Below are 19797 nucleotides of genomic sequence, written 5' to 3'. Positions count from 1 at the left end.
CTTGCATGTACAACCCTGTTAAAAGTTACAGGTGTTGATTTTACATGCAGGTGTTTGGGTAACATCTACTTTACGTATCATAAACTGCAGTCCTTGCTGTGGGCAATAGCAAATGATTCCTGTGCCCAGGATGCTGATGATGTATCCCCAAGGCACAGTGGTACAGAATACCGTGTAACCCAGGGCATTGACCACCATTGCTTTTGGAGGGTATTAAATAAATGGAGAAGTATTTTATAAGAGATAGATGAAATACCTTGTGAACTTGTAGGGTTAGGTACCTGAGTAAATATTAATAGGATACAAAATCTTCCAACTTTGGAGTATTTTTACAGAGCTGGCTCTGATTTTTTTTTTCTTTTTTTTTTTTTTTTTCTTTTGAGTGTCCTGTTATTGTCCTTCCTTCCTCCTTGCATGTGGGAAGATTGATGTCTTCGTTTGGCTTAGCAACACCCGTGGGGAAAGGAAGAAAACACTCATTGTGATGGCCAGGCATAAACTTATATGTCTGTTGAACACTGCTGATGTTGATCTTCAGCCAAAGTGGGGGTAAAAAAAAAAAAAAATTGCAGTGAAGTAAAATGTATGTGTTATGGAGTGGTGGTGGTGCAAGCATCAGTGACCCCAGAAGAGGAAAAAAGAGGTAGGAAAGTTTATTTACAGTAAGGGTTGTGAGGCACTGAAGCATGTGGTGGATGTCCTGTCCTTGGAGACACCCAAGGTCAGGTTGGATGGGCTCTGAGCACTTGATGGAGCTGTAGGTGTCCCTGTGCAGTGCAGAAGGGTTGGACTACATGTCTTTTAAGGATCCCTTGCAACTCAAATGATACTGTGAAAGAAAGCCACTATCCCGTTGTTGAGAGTCAAAACTCAATAAGCTTCCCTGGTAACATGCGTCCAGGGGGAAATTTCAGATGAAAAGGGGGAAAAGCAGTGCTACATCTTTGAATAGCATTTTCCAGGAAATAGGTGCTTTGAGTTTGCACTGAGTGGCTAATAGCAATGTGTTTCTTGATAGTAGCTCTCTGGGACTGGCAGCACGTGTTCCTGTGCTCTGCTCTCTGAGCTAGCAGAAAGCAGCTGCTGGTGTCGTTGCTGCCCACATGCTGTGCTGGGGCAATGGAGTTACACTGCAGGCAACAGTTCCTGAAAGTGGTCTGGAGTAGTGGCTTGGGCTGGTTCTCCTTGCTTGGAAACTGAGATGCAAGTGTGTGACAGGAAAACTCGAGGTGTTCAGGGCTTACTGAAGAACTGTATTCAGTAACCTTTTTCTTCTTACATTTAGCTAGGGGGCCTTGCAATGCTTGGAATGACTTGTGTTGTACCAGAGCTTAAAGTATTATGTCTTTGTAAATTTAGAATTCTAACTTCTGCTTTTATAAGCAGTTTTAGAGAGTATAACTGACTAGTTGAGATTAAAATGATTAAAGAGCGCCAGAAGAGATGGTAGTTAAGTAATACTTTGAGCATCTGTCAATCTTGACAAGGATTTTAGAGGTAAGACAATTAAATTCGCCTAAACACCTGTGATGTTTCTAGCATGGTATGTGTATAATTAATTGCCTCTAAGTAGATAATATGCTTGAACATGAAGTGTGAAAAAGCAACTGAAGTAATTCTATCTCTGAAGATAAGCAAAGCTGATGCTTACAACATATGGATAAAGAAAGAGACAAAGTAGGCCAACCAAATCATATGTGCAGGGTGGCTCTTCAGTAAGAGTATGTTTGACTTGTAACTTTCTGTTGAAGAAATGTTCCTTATCACATCAGAAATGAGGTTTCAGCATTTTGCTCAGCAGCTTGGTGGAGTGCCCCCGTATCTTAGTGCAGCTGGTTCCTTGTTTTTCTGTCTTCACGTTTTTGGTTTTAATTTTGGATGCAAGAGTACGTGGGAGGAAGTTGTGACTGGGGCTTTTTGTTAAAGATGCTGTGTAATTTGAAGGAAAACAAATCTATTCTTAAACTCGGCTTTTGTTTTGGCTTTGCTTAAAGATGAATTTTAATAGTGAATTGTCCTTGTATCCAACCTCAGTCTCCCTTGTTTTACTTAGAAAGTGTTTCCCCTCATCCTATCACAGCAGATCTTTCTCAAGAGTCTGTCCCCTTCTTTCTTCAAGCCCCTGTCTAGATATTGAAAGGTGTTGCTTCATATCACCTGAAAAAATAAAAGTTGCTTTTCTTTGCATGTGAGTTCTGTGGGCCTTTTTTTTTTCCGTAGTGTGTACACAGTCTCTCTATGAGTGTTATGTCTCTCTATGAATATTGTTACAGTGCCAGTCAATAAAAGCAGCTGAAGCCATGCAGTTGCAGTTCAGTGGTGTGGAGCATGGCCCCAGTTTGACAGAAATGTCTGGAAAACTTCTCCCGTGGCATGGTGATCTCTGTCCTCCAGAAGTGACAGCTATATTACAGCTTGGACATGGGTGCTCCAACCTGTGAGCCCTTTTTGAAAGCAGGATTACTGTCTGCAACAAAATGCCTATGTCCACAGCTGAGGGTACCAGCCCACTCCTGCCCTGCTCTTCCCTGCTATGTTTGTGGTACCTGAGCACTTTTGTGCTCTCAGTTCCTATGGCAGCAGTGTGATGCTGTACAATCTTTTGCCCTGTGCTTGAAAGCGAGTGTTCCATCACTGTTACCCAAGAGAGAAGTGTGAGCTGCTGTTGAGTGGTACCCCCCTTTCTCATAGCAAGATGATCAATGTACAGAGCTGTGAAACAGGCACCACAAACCACAGCTTTTTAGTTCTGTGTCTGTTTCTAAAGCTTCAGGTGAGTCGTTCATCTCATTGGCCATAGTGCATGTTTCCAGAACATTTTGTGCCTGTTTGGAGTCTGGCTATGGTGCTTATTGTGAGGTGAGTTATGGTGAGTAACTTCTGATCACTAGTTTTAGCTAGTTATTGCTAGAGGTGTTGGCAGCTGTCCTACCTAGCAGCCTTGTAGGTCTGATAGCAGCTATTCTTTGTGTGGTATGTGGTGCCCCATGGAAATGGAGAATGTTATCTCCTCTTTTCTGCCTTCTTCCCAACACTTCTGCCTCCAGAGGTAGTTGAGGCTCTTGCCATTCCCTTCCCAAGGCAGTGCTGTGGTTTTGGTCCCGGGTTCTCCAGTCCTGCTGCTTTCCACTGATAGCTTTCCACTGATACTATGGCTGGGCCTGCGGGGTAGGTGGTAAGGGGCAGAAGTGACTTTTTTTTTCTATTATGATTTCCCAGTTTCTTGTTACGTCAAAAACGCATTAAAAAGCAAATGTATGTAAGACAAGCAAACATCTTCATACTCCCCCATCAAACAACCTGCACCAGACAGCAATCCATCTGCCTCTTACTTTGGGGCATTCCATCTCTTTCCAAAATAGATTACTAAAACTGGTCATGCGGATGTGTATCCTGTTGACTGTTCTCCTATCAAAGTGCAGTAAATTCTTTCTGGAATACACATTCAAGAGAGGCTAAAAGAGATCCACAAAGATGCAAAAAACCCAATTTATCTGCAGTAATAAATTATTTCCAGTTTTCAAAGAATCACAAATGCATTTCCGTGTTTGAATGTTATTCAGAAATAGTTGTTTGGTTTTTTTCCTGGCCTGCTTGTATGTTTTTTTAAGAGTGTGCTTCTATTTATTTTAGTCCACTTCAGCAGATTTCTTGTGTCTGTGTTATTTATGCAATGGAAATGGAAGTGTTATAAAGAAACAAAATATGAAAAAACACTGCAGTTATTTCCCAGAAAATGCCATGGTTTATTTGTACTCCATAGATTTTCTTTCTTGCTCAGAGTTCCTTTTTTTTTTTTTTTTTTTTTTTTTTTTATGATGACAAGTAGTGCTGAGTGCTGTTCTGTATAGCCAAGTCCAAATAGTTCTGTTCTTTTAATTGCTGAAGAGAACTGAGACTGTGGGCAATACTGATGCAATGCTTTTGGTCCAGACCAGAGAACACACTTGTCTTCCCATGTCTTAAGCTTTTTATTGGAGTGCTGCTAGTGAATATTAAGCTAGGCTCTGTAGATATCCATATGCTAGGTGCTAGATATAATTTAATAATCTGTGTATTATTTTAAAGACATGCATAAGCAATAGCTGCTTGCTAATAAAATGCAGTTACTGACCCATGAGTGAATTGATCCCTACAACTGTTTAAAGCTTAAGGCTCAAAGTTTTTCTCTTATCTTTCTGTTAAACAATGGAAAGTTTTACCGTATGTTCAAATAACGTCTTCATCAGGTTCCCTGCAGGATACCATAGTTAATTTTCAGTTGAGTGCTTTACAGGATTTTCTTTTTGCCGGCTGGTTGGGTGAAAGTCTAGACGCTGTGAGCCGGGGCGTTGGAGGCCTCACAATATAGTTATTGTGAATGGGAAGCAGGAGCAGCTTCCTCTGATGTACGGACTCGGTGCCCGAACCGGCCATACAAAGGCACAGCTTTTGTTCTGGGGGATAGGGGCTAATCCGGGTGCTGCACACTGTGAAAAACCTTTTATAGAAGGGGGGGGAAACTTGCCTTGGAGGTGAGAGGTCAGCAGTTTAACCTCTGACCATAGAATAAGAGACTGGGGAAGAATGGGATGAACAAGGGGAAAAAGTACTTCAAGTACTCTATTCTTTGTTTATCAAAAATGGGTCAAGCAAATGAGTGTCAGGAATGGTTACATGAGTTCTAATGGGACACAAGTGATTGTGGAGATGTGCACCAGCTTAGCTGTGCCTTGCTGCAGTTTGTTGCTAGCATCCGTTCTCAGATGCCTGATCGAGACATCTCCATGTGAAAATCTAGTCACCAGCAAGATGTAAAAGCACTACTGCTTTGCTCTCCAGCCTTGTGACCATTTTCTCTGCCTATGGAATGTTCTGGAACTGATGAAACAGCACAGTGCTTCTGGCCCTTCATGTTCGCGGTGCAATGCCTGCAGGTCAGCTTGTGACTGCAGGGCCTGGTGGGCAGCAGGGGAGCTGCTTCCCATGTCCACGCAAAGGGAGCATGCAGGCTTTCTCCTCTGATCTCACATTGGTATTATCAGTGCTGGGACTCCAGTTGCAATCCAATTAGAAATGATGGGAGTCATGTTAACTATAGTTAAGCCCCGTGTGTTCCCAGCTTTGCTGTTTGGGACCAATTGGTTCCGCTGCTCTTTAGATGGTCTGGCAAAGATACCAGCAGTGATTGGTGCCTTAATGCTCCCTGCCTGCTACACAGCCATTCCTTGTGCTTCACTATGTCCAGCCTGTGGGAAGCACGGCTTCCCTCCCTCCTGTCCCTCCCAGCACGCCAAAAAGCATGGAGGGCATAATGCCTTGCTGATGGAAGTTTTATACTTCACTGGCTAGAGACATGTTTTATATAAGAGTTAAATTCCAATTCCTGTTTCACACAAAGGGATTAAGCTCAGCTTTGTTGTTGACCCTCTTCATGTGTCACATCTTCAAACATTTGCTTATGACCTGGAGAGCTTTGGGCTCCTGCACTAAAGGAAGAGGCCAGCAAGGCCTGGCATTCCTGGCCAGCAGTTGCCTTCCCAGCACCCTGAGCTGCGTGATGATGAGTGCTGGGTGTCACTTGTGCTTGGGCACAGCTTCCTCTGACCCTTAGTAAGGCTCAGCCCTTTGGTTTGCAATGTCACAGGCATCTTTCTTCTTTCTTCTTTCTTCTTTTTAATTATACTAGGGGTAAATGCCTCTGAAAGTTATTTCATTCAGTGACTTGACACGTCTTTGCATTCTTTAGAAATCGTTTGGGTTTACCAACATCAAACTACAGTGTTTGTCAAATATGCAGAACAGTTTAATAACTCAATTTTAAAGGAAGTACTTTGGACTGAGCTGTTGCTGGGCATACCTTTGCTGTTTCTGTAGCTGGTTAGCGGAAGTAAAACAACCCGTTGTACTCTGCACTTTGTCTTGCTATGGTTAGTTCTGTGGCTTTTTCGACAACAAGCCTATGATATGATTTGCTGTGACCTGGGCTTTTCATATCTGATGGACTGAAATGATGTTCTCTGCTGACATGACTGCCATTTTTGCCTTTACAAAAGCAGCAGAAGTTTAAAAGGTCCATGCATTTGAGAGCAGGTGGCATTCCAGTGTTCTGTTTGAATTTGGAAAATGAGGTGCAGACTATTTTCCTGTAATTATTTTTCCTGGAATAATTAAAAGCAATTTAAGCCTCTTCTGTACCCGTATGCAGGGTAATGCATTTCAGCTCGTTGTGCATTCTGTCTGTTGATGGCTGTTATTGCTATGCAGATATATAGGCATGTTCTGAAATATTAGCGTCAGATTTACTGGGTAAATTGATGGTTTTGTCGGAGACACAACCTTAATATATGCTGTTATTGATTTATGAAGAAATCATTCCTTATTCTTTCACATCAATAATAATACTAATATCTTTTTTTTTGTGTGCTGGAGTTTTGACTAGTAGATATCTGGTGCATATTTATGCATTATGTATATTTTCCCCTTCCTCCTGTCACTTTTTTTTTTTTTTAACTGACATCCTCTTTGGAAATTAAAATAAAGGCTTCCATTACTTAAGATGCAGAAACAGCCCCAACAGGTCGATGTCCATCTTCGTGTAGTCAGTGCTTCTCCATGTGCACAGATTGGCTCTGTCTTTGCTCTCAGTTCTGAGGGGCTTTGGGCGCTGTGCTTTGCTTTGTGCCCAGCTGGCCAGCCCTGAATTGCTGCTCAGTGAGGGCCAGCTGTTTGCTTGGCAGGCTGCCTGGGCTGGAGAAGTTTCTCCTGATGCATGTTCTTATACTTCTAGGGCAGCTAGTTATAATGCAAACTGCTCAAAGCAGAGAGTTCTGGTGCTGCCCTCTGGAAAAGCCCAGTTTACAGAGGAGGTGCTGGGCTCTGACCCCATGTGGGACAAGTGTGTATTAGAGTTCTTTCTGTTCCCTGGACTGCCCAGTGCTGGTGTTCCAGTACTGCTGCTCACACGGAGTCAGACATGCACAGCTGCTGGCTGGGTGACTTCCATGGAGAGCCTTTCTTAACATTTTCTTTGTTATCTATGGAAAAAAACACAAAACAAAACAGGGTTGGCAATTATCTGTAAGTGGCTTGGAAATGGCTGAAGTACCTTCAGTAGCTGTGCACAGTGATCCTGGAGACCTGTAGCTTCAGTGCGGGTGGGAAGGAGTTTTCATTTTTAGTTTGTTTTTCCTGGCCTTGGCTGCTGAGCTGTGAGTGCTTCATGACAGAGTGAGATCTCAGCTGATTGCAGGCCTGTTAGCTGCAGGAGTAATGCTGATCTCTGTGTAACAATCCCTTAACCTGCTTTTTGCCTTGTGTTCTTCTCCAAAGTTCAGTGTTGACTTTTAAAGATGGGTATGTGGAAAACGTCAAAACACTGATTTTCAGCGGTGTGCTGCCTGTCATGGAGCAGGGTTGAGTGCACTTGGGCCGGCCCTTGCATTTCGGTTGTTGTTGCTTCTTGCTTGCACAGGGCCTGTGGGACAGACGGCCCCTTGCTGTTGATAGTTCGATTACAGCACTCACCCACAGCTTCTGAGGAGTGCGAAGAGAAGAAATTGCTTTCTTAGGCAAGGTGTTTTCAATTCAATTCTCACCCATTAGCTCTGTTTGGTTAAGTTTTGAATTACTCCATCAGGTGACTGATGAGTTTATTTTTTTTTTCTTCTCACAATGGTATTAAAATGGGCTTGGTATAAGATTGGGTGAAGGGGAAAAGTATAAAGATGACTACTTACCAGTGCTCCTTTTTTTTTTTTTTTTTTTTTCTGGTCTAATGTATCAATGGCAATAAAGATAAAAATGAATACTGAATCAGGAGGGTCACCTGTTTGACTACTTTGTGAGCTGCTTGTGTACAAGATATAGGTAGCAGTTAAATGACATGATTCTTAGGATTTTTAGAGCTTTGTGTAGATGAGAATGTTTATGATTGTTTCAATTAAACTTCTAGCGTGGCTGCCTTGTAAAACTGAGATAGCTGGAGTAATGGAAGCTGCCATCCTTGGATGTGTTTGGGGTCACGAACCCGGGTGTGTGAGGAGTGGGGCACTGGCAGCCCTGAGCTGTGGGTGCTGCCCTGCTCTGCCCTGCCTGCTCCTCACCAGGAGCACATAGGAGGAACCTTGCTGTGCTGCTCAAGCAGGAAGTAGCACAAATAGTAACAAACAGAGGTGCTGATGACACCTTCTCCTGTTGTGAGGGAATTTCCAGGCACACTTATTTTTTTTTCTTTAAGCAGAGGTTGCCCTCTTGTTTCTTTAGGGTGGGGGGGAAGGGGGGAAGGAGAAGAATCATAGAGATTTTGGTTTAATTCTTTGCTAATCTGTGCTTGAAGGGAGTTAGGAAGCAGTAACCCAGGCATCCATAAACTACTGGAGATATGGTTCACTTATGTAGCAGGAGTCATCTTGTTTTCCTCTGCGTGCGGTTTGTGGAGATTGCACACAGCAAGTCTAATGTGAGGCAAAACTGCATGTGCCTGGGCAACCAGCAGTGCCACAGCTGAGCAGTGTGGCTGTTATGCTGGGTCTTGCTGCTGCCTAGCTCACTGAGTAGGCCTGTTGTTTGGTGAGAAGGCACAGGATCTTTGCTAGATCTTTCTCAAAATCAAGCTTGCAGCAGTAATACCACATAGCCCACAGTGTTTTCAAGTTCTTTGCCTTCATTTTAAAATAGCCAAGATGCCGCATGCAGTGTCTGTTTTCAAGGGGGTGCAGAGTTACTTTCAAATCTGAGCTGGATGTAAAACTTGCAAATGTGAATGCCCTGAACCTTACTGTTTCCAGTTATTGCTCATCTCATGAGCTCACTGCACCAGATCTCTTACTGTCCAATTTTGAGTATAGGCTCTATGGCGGAAGAACAGAAACACCTTTTGTAAATGTGCCTTGAATGTTAGCAGTGACTTAAGGCAAACATGGTTCTTGTTCTTCTGCTACCACTTCAGTAAGTTCTTAGATCCTCAATGATGTGAGCTGCGATTCACTCAGGTTACATGGAAAAAATGGAAAAGCAAGAATAATGCTGCAGGTCCAAATGACATGCAGTTGTTCCCACAATTCTAAGGACTTAGCAGGTAAAAGAAAGCCCTGCTTATTTTGCAAAAAGGCCAAATGGAAGCTGGACATATTCACTTGATCCGTGCACTGTCTGTGCAGTGAACTCTCACCCTGATTAAGGTCTTATCCTGAAGCATGGCTAATAGCATTGCAGCCTGGAGGACCCTTTCTTTCTATTCCTGGTAGCTGAAATGACTTTCTGCTCTGTCCTTCAGAAGTAACAAATTCTCGGGTAAAAAGGGATTGACCTGCAGTTTTGGAGGAGGTTTGAGTGGTGGCCAGACATTGGCCATCAATCTGATCATAAATGGGGAAAAAAAAAAAACCCATCTTATTTCATGCTTTGAGTACTGGTGGGGAGTGCTGAGGAAATGCCAAGGAGCTGACAGGGCAGGCGCTTTGCAGAGTGGAGTGGGTGTGCATTGTGAGTTTTCCCATCCCGTTAGAAACAAGATTCTGAATTCCTGCAGATGTGACCCCACTGTCTTGAAGCTATCTAGTAAGATACTCATCTGACGAAAGACCTTGTTAAATCCTGAGCCATTTGTGAAATCACTGAGTAATTTGATGCACTTGTAGTATGGGGTATGTTGCAAGTGTAAGTCCTAGAGAAACTATTGTAAATCATGATAAAGTTTTCAGCTTACTTGCAAGCCTACCTAACTCATGCTTGGCTACAGATAAAAGCAGCTTCTTTAGGAAAAGCTCCCCACTGGGAGGAAGGGATTTCCATCTTATCCACTTGGTAATTACGTGTCTGAGAGTCACTGGTACCAAACCATGCTGGCAAAGGCTTACAGGCACAACTGCTGGGAGGCAACTGCAGGAGGCTGCTGGCTTCTTCTTCCATGTTTCCGTAGGACAGTGCTTAGTGTTTGTTAGTTGATGTTATTTTCATTTAGAAAACGCTTCAGTTTCCATGAGAGAAGTTAAAAGGAACTGCTGGAAGTCAGCTTTGAACAAGTCTTCTCTATCTCCAGTGGGAGCAAGGTACCTGTGCTGCCTGGGGGGCTCTGTAGTCAGTGGGAGGCAAGGCAGGAGCTGCTGGCTGGGCAGAGCTGAGGTGCTGGACCTTGTGTGGCAGGGCAGAACTCGGCACCTTGTGGAACGTGCTGCTGAGAGCATGGCCTGGGTGCGCTTAAACACCTGGAAAAATCTCCATATATATTAACACATAGGTGCAAAAGGCAGCAGGTGTGATGTGTGGAAGTGTGACCTGGGTGTGCCGTGTTGGCACCTGGCTCATAGCTGCTTGCTGCAGTGCTGGGTGTTGCTGTGGGGGCACAGCAATGGCAGTTTGGGGGATAAAGATCAGCGGCTGAAGGTGGGGGGGGGGGGGGGGGGTAGAATTTATAAAAAATTCCAAATGGGGTTTTTTTTTGTTTTTTTGAGAAGATGCTATGGGTATGGTTGCTTCTATAAGAAGTCCTCTATGAAACAGAGTGAGAAGAAACAGCATTCCGATGCAAGTTTACCTCCCCCCCACAACATTTCTTTGATAAGCAAAAAATACCCAGACTATGAGGTCTGAATAGGAGCATACTTTCAAGTATTTTCTAGTGGCACCTTCATTTGCATGCTGTCTTTAATCTGTCAGGTTTCAAGTGCTGGGGAAGCTAGCGAGTGTTCCTTAGTTCTACTCCCCTATGAAGTTTCCTCAATGCGTGCTGTCCTTGTTCTTTCTTTTGATGGCTGAGGCTCAGAAAACACTGCAGCTCCCTCACCATGTGTGCAGTGTCTCCCAGCTCGCTGGCTGCAGCTGCTGGCTCCAGCTGGCCCCTGGTAGTGGGGGCTGAGCACTGCTGCCCCATACTGTCCTTGAGCTGCACCCCATGTTTCTGCTGCCCTCCAGCCCTGTGCTTGCAGAGCTCTTGGTGAGTGGATTGGAAGCTGCTGTATGAGAGGGTTTTTTTTCTGGAGATCTCTCCACGCAAATGCTCTTTTTCTCCATCAGACTTAATGTGTGGGAAGGCTTGCATTGCACCTCATGTTCATCTGTTATTTCGTTTCTGAGTAACTTGTAGTTGTGAGATAATGTATTGATACAAAAGCATCATTGGAATTACTGTTGCCACTTGCTGTCAAGCTGTTCTAAGCATGTGGCAGCCTTTTGACTTGGAAAAATCATGGTATTGCAAATTCAGAAAACTCTTTATTACTGACAACTACACTTTCTGTCAAAACCAGTTGTGCTCATAGCTCAGGTATGTTTATAAAGCAGTTCCCTGAGATCATGATAAATCATACTCAACTTTGTTAATTGCGTTCCTGTGTTCATGTGAGAGAATCAACCCAGAACTTTTTTTAGACTGAAAAGCGCTGTCTCCTATAAGCTTTACTTTGCTGCCTGCCTTTTTCTCCCTGAGTATTTTCCCAGCCCTGTGTCTCTTGACCCCGTCTCTTCTTTCCTCTCTCAACGGATGGCTTTTCCCCCAGTGATTATCATTACAGCATCAGAGAAAATACAGCTGGAGGGATGCTGAGCAGTCATCTAGCCCCATCTTTCTGTCCCAAGACATGCCTATTTTTGCCTATCCTGCTCTGCAAAACCCACAGGGATGAAGGTTGTGCCTCTCCAGGCAGAATGTTGAACTACTTAATTAATCTGTTTCATTTTTACTTCAAGTCTGTTTTTCTGTCTCAAATTATTCTGGGTTGTTATCAAGAGAATTACCTGAGATGATGTTTCTCAGCATGTGTTTGTAGTTTATGTTCCATTACCAAAAAGAATGTGTGCTAATTAGCTTACTCTGTTGTATTTTTGGATGATGCTTATAATCTATGATCTTAATGATGTTGAAGAGCATTCTTTAGATTATATTAACTGCTGAAACGTTGGGGAAAATTACCACTCGGTAAGCTTTGCCTCTTCTTATTTATTGTGGTTCTGAATACTCTATGTTTCTGATTTACTCAGCCATAGAATCATTACTTAGATATTTTTTAGATTTGTTGCAAAAATTAAAATTTACTAAAAATGGCTTTCCTAATTACAAGGATCATCTAAAAATGCTTTTCTTTTTAAAAAGTGGGGGGAGGATTACCTGTTTCTTGCTTTGCTCATGCTGCACATCTGCTTACTGAGAGATCTCTCTTGAAGCTGGCAAAGGTATGTTATCATCAAAATTAGATTACATTTAATTTTCATGACTGAGAATTTACAGCAGTGCTCATGTGAACATAGTGGAAGATTTGGATTGGAAAAAAATGCCTCAGTGTTTGCAGAACCATTGCTTTTCCTTTGGTTGCTGTTCCAGGTTGAGAAGCATGCTGCCCAGTCCAATCTCCTCTCTGTGCTACCCTTACAGGCTTTGGAGAGGAGCAGGACTGTGGTGAGCTGCCCTTAGAGGCTTGTCTATTGTGGGCACAACACGCACTGATTCATGACTGCTAAATTTGAGAGCTCACTACATTTGTATCTGACTTAAACTTGGATCACTTGGGAAAGGCACAGGACTTAATGTGACCAAAACAGAAAGTCCTCTGCACTGCTATGTACTACGAGGTTGGGGAACAAAATGATTTTTCCTACAGTCTGTAATGGCCTTTGCATACTTATTGATACAGATAGTTTAGATGGCTACATGTGTCTTCTCATAGATTTCTGTGTAATCATGCAGGATCCCTCAAGATCAGCTGCAGACATCTGCTCTGGTCTAGCAGTGCTGTGATACGGAGGACCTCGCTGTACCTGCACTGCGTTGTTTACCCATTTCTGTGACTTAGTGGCTTTGTAAGGAGGCAGAGAAGGTGCAGCGTACCAAACTGTTATGGTAATTTAGACTGAATTCCTTTTTGAAAGTTGGGAGCTCTGTGTCATACCCGGCCATATCTAAAACATATTTGTTTTCAGGGCTGAGCATGAGGTACTGTAACTAGTACTGTGCTGAGTGCTTGGTGAGCTTGCTTTTCCCTTCATTACTGTTAAGCATGTTCTGTTCTTCTGCTTTCCAGGATTCAGGAAAGTCCTTCTGCACTTCAGGAGAACTATTGCAGGGAAACAGACCAGTGATTTAACCCATATTGCATTTCCTCCTGTAACATCAAGGCTTACTGGAGGTTATAGGGATGTTGGAGAGTGTACTGATAATTCAAAATGACAGAGAAATTGGAGGGCTGCATTTAGGATGTAATGCTGTTCTGTTGGGACAAGTATAACATACTGTGCTTCAACAGAAATAATGAGTATGAGGAGCAGAACAACTCATGGTGCAACAGTTCTCAGTAAGGAAATACATCAAATTACAGCTGACCACAAATGAGTAATATCATGCTTGAAAAACAAAAAGCATTGCTGCAGTTTATTTAGATAAAACAGGAAAAAAAAAAAAAAAAAAAAGGCAATGTATCCTAGAGTAGCTGTGAAGTAATTCTGCTGTTCTGTTCATTTTTGATCCAAACCTTGGTTGAAAAGGTTCTGGAAAGTTATGAGATTTGGGGGCATTTGGTAGCAGTACATAGAAGGGTGAGACTGGTAGCTTTAGGGGGGGAGGGGGGGAACAAGCATTTTATGAAAAAAGCATAAAAGAATCTATGGTTGCTTAGCAATGGGAATAGAAGACTATGGAAGAGAGAGCATGAAAGATCTCTGGAAGAAGAAAGCATAGTATTCTTCATGAGGAATAATGGCCTCAAATTGCACCTAGAAAGATTCCGGTTAGATTTTACTGAGAATTTTTGAATACTCAAGAGAAAGCTTTGGAACAGATTGCCTGGGAAAGCAGTGAGGTTGAAAATAAATAATCATATAGCATTCTTTCTAATGCTGAATTTTTAAATGCAGGACTGTATGACTTTAGACATCTACTGACCCCATATCCAAGTGGAGCAGACCCACAGGGTTCATTGAGTCCAACTCCTGGCTCCAAGCAGTGTGTGTTAGTCCATGCATCTGAGAGTGGTGTCCAAATGCTTTTTGAACTCTGGCATTTAGGGCCCAAGAGCTGGAGACACCTGAGCACCAGCTGTGCTTCCCAGCTCTGGTTTGGCAGGGTGGAGAAGTCAGATTTCTCTGGTGAGAGCAATGGATGGTAAGGAGGCACAGGGTGTCATCCACTCACCAAATTAACTGTATGTACTGGGCTCACAGTAGGTATGATATTATCTATTCTATTGTTATATTTCTTAGTTAAAATGCTTTCTATTAAGCTTCTAAGATGGAATTATTCAACATCTGATTTATTTGTATATGCTTAACCCAAATTTACTCATTGAAACTATTTATTTGCATAGGTGTTTGTGAGGGGAGGTTGTTCTGTGGTTATTATTCAGCATACGTACTTGAACTGACTGAAGCCTCATTTGATACTTAGAGTGAATTCTTTGTAACCTACTGTAGTAGTCTCCTTATTGTATGAGGACAAGGTTTTTCCTGAAGCTTGCTGTAGGTATTGTAGCTCAGTGGGGTTTTTTTAGTAATCTTAAAGACTTTAAGTTACCTATTCTAAATGGATCCCTTTTCTCACGTTTTTAAACTAAACCTGGAGGTAAGGCACACGTGTGAGTCAAGGTTTTTCAAATTAAATGCTTTTTCGGGAGCCGAAACAACTTGCCAGCATTTCTTATTCTCCTCTCAAACTTAGATGAGATTATATGCAACTTTACTCTAGCATTGCTGAACTAGAAATTTTATGATAGCAAAATTTTAATTGCAACTCATGACCTTTTAATTAAAACTTCAGTTCAGAAATCAGAGGCTGTGTTGTGTCACTTCCTGCAGCCTTGCTGCAGTGGTGTTCCACCTTGGAGGAGGGCTGAGGGCTGGAGCTGTCCTCTCAGAAACTACATAAAGGTTCCATTAGATGCTCACGATTTATGAAGTAGCATGGAATGAGTGAATGCAGTGTGCAGCTGCGTGGGCTCTATTACCATATCATGCACTGCACGGCCACTCAGTACACCAAGTGATGCTCTTACGGGGCCCCACCAGGGAGTGGGTGATGCAAACAAAGGATGCTCAGGTTTTCCTTGCTTATGCTGAGTGTGGTCTGGTGTAAGAATAGTCAGTCTGGGTGCAGCAGACCTGAGAAGAACTCTCGTATATGCTTATACATGCAGCGTATATACACTTCATGTGTGCAGCCAACCATTTGTTCTTACCAGCACACTTGCGCAAAAATGGTGCCAAGTGCTTCTCCAAAGAAGTCTGGCAAAAGTGGGGAATAAGGAGAAATTTGGTTGTTCCTCAGCTGGCTGCAGCAACATCTATTTCTGAGTGATTCTCTTCCTCTCACACGTAAAATGAGCATAAAATTGTGACCTAACGTTGCCAGATCAGATGGAGTATCTGGACAGTAATCCTCAGGGAAACAAGAATTCAGTCTTTGTAAACCTGCATTAAGTTGCAGAATTGGGTTTTGCTTTCTCTTTTTATTTCTAAATCAGTACCATTTTGTTTATTCCTCTGTGGCACTTGTGCAAAGATGACACAGATGTCAGATGCTGTCCGAGTCTGGTTCCAGATACAGAAACTAACATCAGCTTCCAAAACAAGCCCAGTCTCTGACTTGGGAAATTAAAAAGCTTCAGGATTTTATGATAGAGGTGCTACCAAGGGTTAAGGAACAGACAGAATGCAGTCACTTGAATTTTGAGGCACAAGCTCCACCAGATGTTCTAAAAAAGAAGTATTATGTGTACTCGCTAAAATCACCAGCTGAATGCCAGTAATAACAGCCGCAAAACTCTGCTTGGGGCAGGTGGCAAATCTTGGAATATAGCTTTTGCTGGATATGCAGCACTGAATGAGTTTCTTCAGTTTAGGTAGGACTGTTTTCTTGAATGTCGCCTGTTTTGTGCTTTCAGGAACGATGCAGAATGTTATCTTGATTATTATTTTCTGTTGACTTACCCAATTGTAATTGTACTGATGTGATGCATAATGCCTTTTTGCCTGAAAGTAAAAGGGGAACACAATGAAAATGAACATTGTACTTCAGTTCAATGAAGTGGAATATGCTTTCAGGTTCTTGTTTTTACTACTTCAAGAAGCGTTGGGGAGCCCTCATGTGAAATGAAGATTGCAAAAGGAGAGGACAGTGAGCTGTGGCCGTAATTTTCATGTCTGTTAGCAATTAGGGCTCCCAAAGAGGTAAGCGAAATTGCTGGCCTTGCTGCCAGTGTGCACAGTGTGCTCCAGTGAGTTACTGCTCACTCCACAGGCATGTCATTGTGATGTGGAGACATGACTTATTTTCTGACCAAAAATAGTTACTTAGATCCAAGCTTTGGAAATTTCTGAGGTTATTCTTTGTTCCTGATTGTGACGTTCTAAAATCAAGCAGAAAGGTTTTAGTGTTGTGATTGCTTCCTTTTCTGAAGATTGACGTTATGCTTCCATTGAGCAGTGAAAGGAATCGCCAAATTTCTCTTGAATTTTATGCAATAACTGTTTTGCAAACCGAAAGCATAAAAAATCCCCCACAACTCACCTTTGGTTTCATTATGATGTTGCTAAAATATTCAATAACTGTTTATTATGGAAATGTTGTTAGCACCTGCCAAAACAATCTGCTCCGTGCCTAAGAAACACAGCTTTCAGCTGGCAATGTTTCGGCAGCCTTTCTCCCTGTGAGATGCTCAGCACACCTATTGGCTGAGAATAGCTCAGCGTTTCTCTATAGAAACTGCTATAGGTGGTAGAGAAGATCAGGGCAGAAGGGATGGGTAAAAACCAATAGGACCAACCACAGACCAAACTGGATTTCTGTGGCTGTAGCTTTCTGTCCCCCGTAATGCTTTGTCTCTCACTTTTCCTTCTTGATTCTGCTCTCAAATGGAGGTTTTGGGGATACCGGTTTATTTGGTGCAGACCTGAAAAGGTTTCAATGGTTGGCATGAGCTTGGGGGGCTTCCTGGCCTGGTTTACTGCAGAAGAAAGGTGATTGCATGGCATCTGCAGCAAGGAGATGATTTATATCTAATAATTTTCTTTTTCATGGGGTTAAATCAGAACAAAAACGAGCTCACTAACGCTGAGGCCCTCAGCCTGGTTATTATCCAGATGTTATTTACATACAAGTAAGGGGAAAAGCTTTTCTGTTCTAAGTGAGAAATGTATTTATTCTTTTAGTATACTTTTAGATGGAATGCTCTTCAGTTTTCTCTTGTTTCTAATCTTCCCCAAAAGTTTTTGTTCCCCCTTGTAGATGTAAGAATGCTAATTGTCCAAATACATGGATTTTCATGAAGAACGACTGTAGAACCTTCCTGTTGCTCTTAGGATTAAAAATGTGGCTATTTGACTGCTTATTGCAGAAACAGATTTTTACTAATTTTACTAAAATCTGAATTGAATCTAAATTCAGTCTAAGTAAGGTTGAGTTGGTTGAGGTAAGCTTTATGTCATCTTCAGGTGCATTTTACGCTGTTGATTTGGCATCTGACCTGGAGCAAGGGGGGGATGCTTGTGGTCTGCTGTCCTCTGCAGCTGGCAAGTGTGGGCACTGCAGCTGTGTGCAGGGCAGTGGGATGTGAAAATATCATGTAGGGTATTTGTCCTTTAAAGCCTCAATTTGTAGCAGCAACCTTCTGTGTGTTGATGAAGATGAGTGGAAACCTCTGTACTTTGCCAGAAGTGGAGAAGTCTCCAGATCTGATGTGAAGTGCAGCACTCAGAAGGCTGCTGATTGATCAGGCAGTGCTAGCCGCAGAGACTGATGTGAGAAATGGAAATCTGGGTGTCTCACAGACATCAGCTCTTCCAAAGATGGGAATCCCAGCCCCCCCTGCTGTAGCCCAAGGGCTACCAGGCAGTTTCCTCTTGCTCAGGGCTTGCCCTGGTTTCTTGCCCCTGGAAACCTGGGGCTGCTGCCCACAGCACTGAGAGGGTCTGGAGCGTTCACCTGGCTTGCGCTCGTGCGCTGGTGGGAGTTGCAGAAATCACCCAGTTTCCAGGTGTTGTGGCTTGTGCCACACTGTTGGGAAGCAGGTAATTTCACTTGAGCATGGGAACAGCTAGTTGTGTTAATGGATGCTTCGTGTGTGTTTCTGATGCATTTTAGTGGGAGGGCATGAGGAAGATATGGTATTGCAGGAGATGAGCAGTGTCTGGAGGATCAAGTGTATAATTCAGAGGTTGAGAAGTTGTGGTTCAGATTGCTGCATTAGGTGAATTGACAATAATATTAATTACAGGTTAATGCATAGCCTGAACAGTAAGTGAGAGTTTTGACAATTAACAGTAAACATGAAACTATTGTAATAGATTAACGGAAGCTTTAAGGTATAATCTAAATGCTGTTTTTTAAATGGCTCGGATTGGAAAAATATTTAAATGTGTCTTCTCTCCAATCTCTTCCTTGAGTCTTGGGTGTGCTGGCACTGTCTTTAGATTTGCAAAGATCCCTATTCTGTACCTCATGGAGATGCTTGTTTTCCTCTTCATAGTACATCACTTTTTTTTTTTTTTTTTTTTTCTTCAATGTTTGGATGAGATTTTGTATCATTTCATTTCTTAATTAAATTAAAATGTGAAAATTAAGTATGGGCTTAAAAACTGTAGTGGTCAGGTTGAAAAGAAGAGTTAAATATGGAAGCAGTTTGGTACATTATACAACCTGCTCACCTGTGTGAAACAATAAACATAGTTTCATAAATATGAAATGCCTCTTTAATAATCAAGCATCTTCCGTAGTTTTCACCTATGTTTTTGTACTTGCCTCAGAGCTTGAAGCTAAGCTGACCCTCTCTTTAATATTAATGTACTCTGACTGTAATACTCTGTTCCTTTGCCTCTGATTAATGCTGTCTGTCAATTATTTACAGATCCAGTGGTACTGTGGAAGTTCCCGGAGGACTTTGGAGACCAGGTTGGAAACATGAGATTGAACTTTTTTTTTAATGTTAGAATAATGATAAAAATGCTCTCCTATTCAGCTACAGAAAGGCAGATGCTAATGATAGCGGTAAGGAAGTCTTCACCCAACTGGTGGCTCGGTGATTAGAATGCCTTTGTGACAGGAATACTCAATTGCAGTTTTCCAGCTCTGCATATTGTACTATTTCTATCACCCTGGTTTTTAGATAGCTCATTTTACAAGCTGTCTCTGTTGAGAGTGTGGTCTTGTTTAACCTGTCCTAATATTAAAAATGGGGGAAATGTATCAGACAAAACTTGTTAATATCAAAAAGCCAAATATTGTTATGAACTTGTGTCAAAAGAACCCTATCAAAACAAGCAGGCAAAAAAGCTGAAGTCCTCCATAAGATTTGTTTTGTCATTTTAACGTCAGAACCGTTTCTCCCTTTAATCCTTTGCAATGCAGAATGGTGTATATTTGATATTATTGTAGAGATGCCATAATTACTTAGTTTAAAAAAAGAATAAATTGTCAGCCCCTTATAAAAGTCAGTGCTCTACGCTTACTGAATCGGTTAGCACGAGTGCCCCAGCTTCTGGCTATGAATTAATCCTTGTAGGAAAGTGTATACATGCAGGGCAGATGCATTATTTCACTGTTCTAATAACAGCAATGCAGTTAACTAGGATTATTTTGCCTAGACTTTTCAAAATACTTGTATTTAAAAGAAAAAAGGAACTCTTAAGTTTGTATGTTCTGTGGTCTAAATTTCTATGTTATGATTATATGATTCTAAGTTTTTTATTATTTGAAAAACTTGGAGATGAGTTTCTTCAATGGAAGTATTTGTTTTTCTAAAGAAAAGCACATGAAAAGAATTAGAATGTGTCTGTATTTGCATTTGCATTTCTTTTAGACTGATACCAAATCCAACATATTCTTTATTGCTAGTGTCC

At 42.1% G+C, this 19797-nt stretch overlaps 1 protein-coding gene across 2 annotated transcripts in view; it reads left to right on the top strand.

The window, feature by feature from the left end:
• DENND1B (DENN domain containing 1B) overlaps positions 1-19797 on the top strand; it is a 145089-nt gene that overhangs the window by 14374 nt on the left and 110918 nt on the right. For both annotated transcript variants that reach the window (XM_042873578.1, XM_042873577.1), the window contains exon 3: positions 18807-18850. In XM_042873578.1, coding sequence (XP_042729512.1) covers positions 18807-18850 — 44 coding nt within the window. The remainder of the gene's footprint in view (positions 1-18806; positions 18851-19797) is intronic.

Source organism: Lagopus leucura, unplaced genomic scaffold (assembly GCF_019238085.1).
Source record: "Lagopus leucura isolate 7727_CA_CO unplaced genomic scaffold, USGS_WTPT01 Super-Scaffold_100009, whole genome shotgun sequence".
Lineage (NCBI taxonomy): Eukaryota > Metazoa > Chordata > Aves > Galliformes > Phasianidae > Lagopus > Lagopus leucura.
This window is presented reverse-complemented; position numbering and strand designations above follow the sequence as displayed.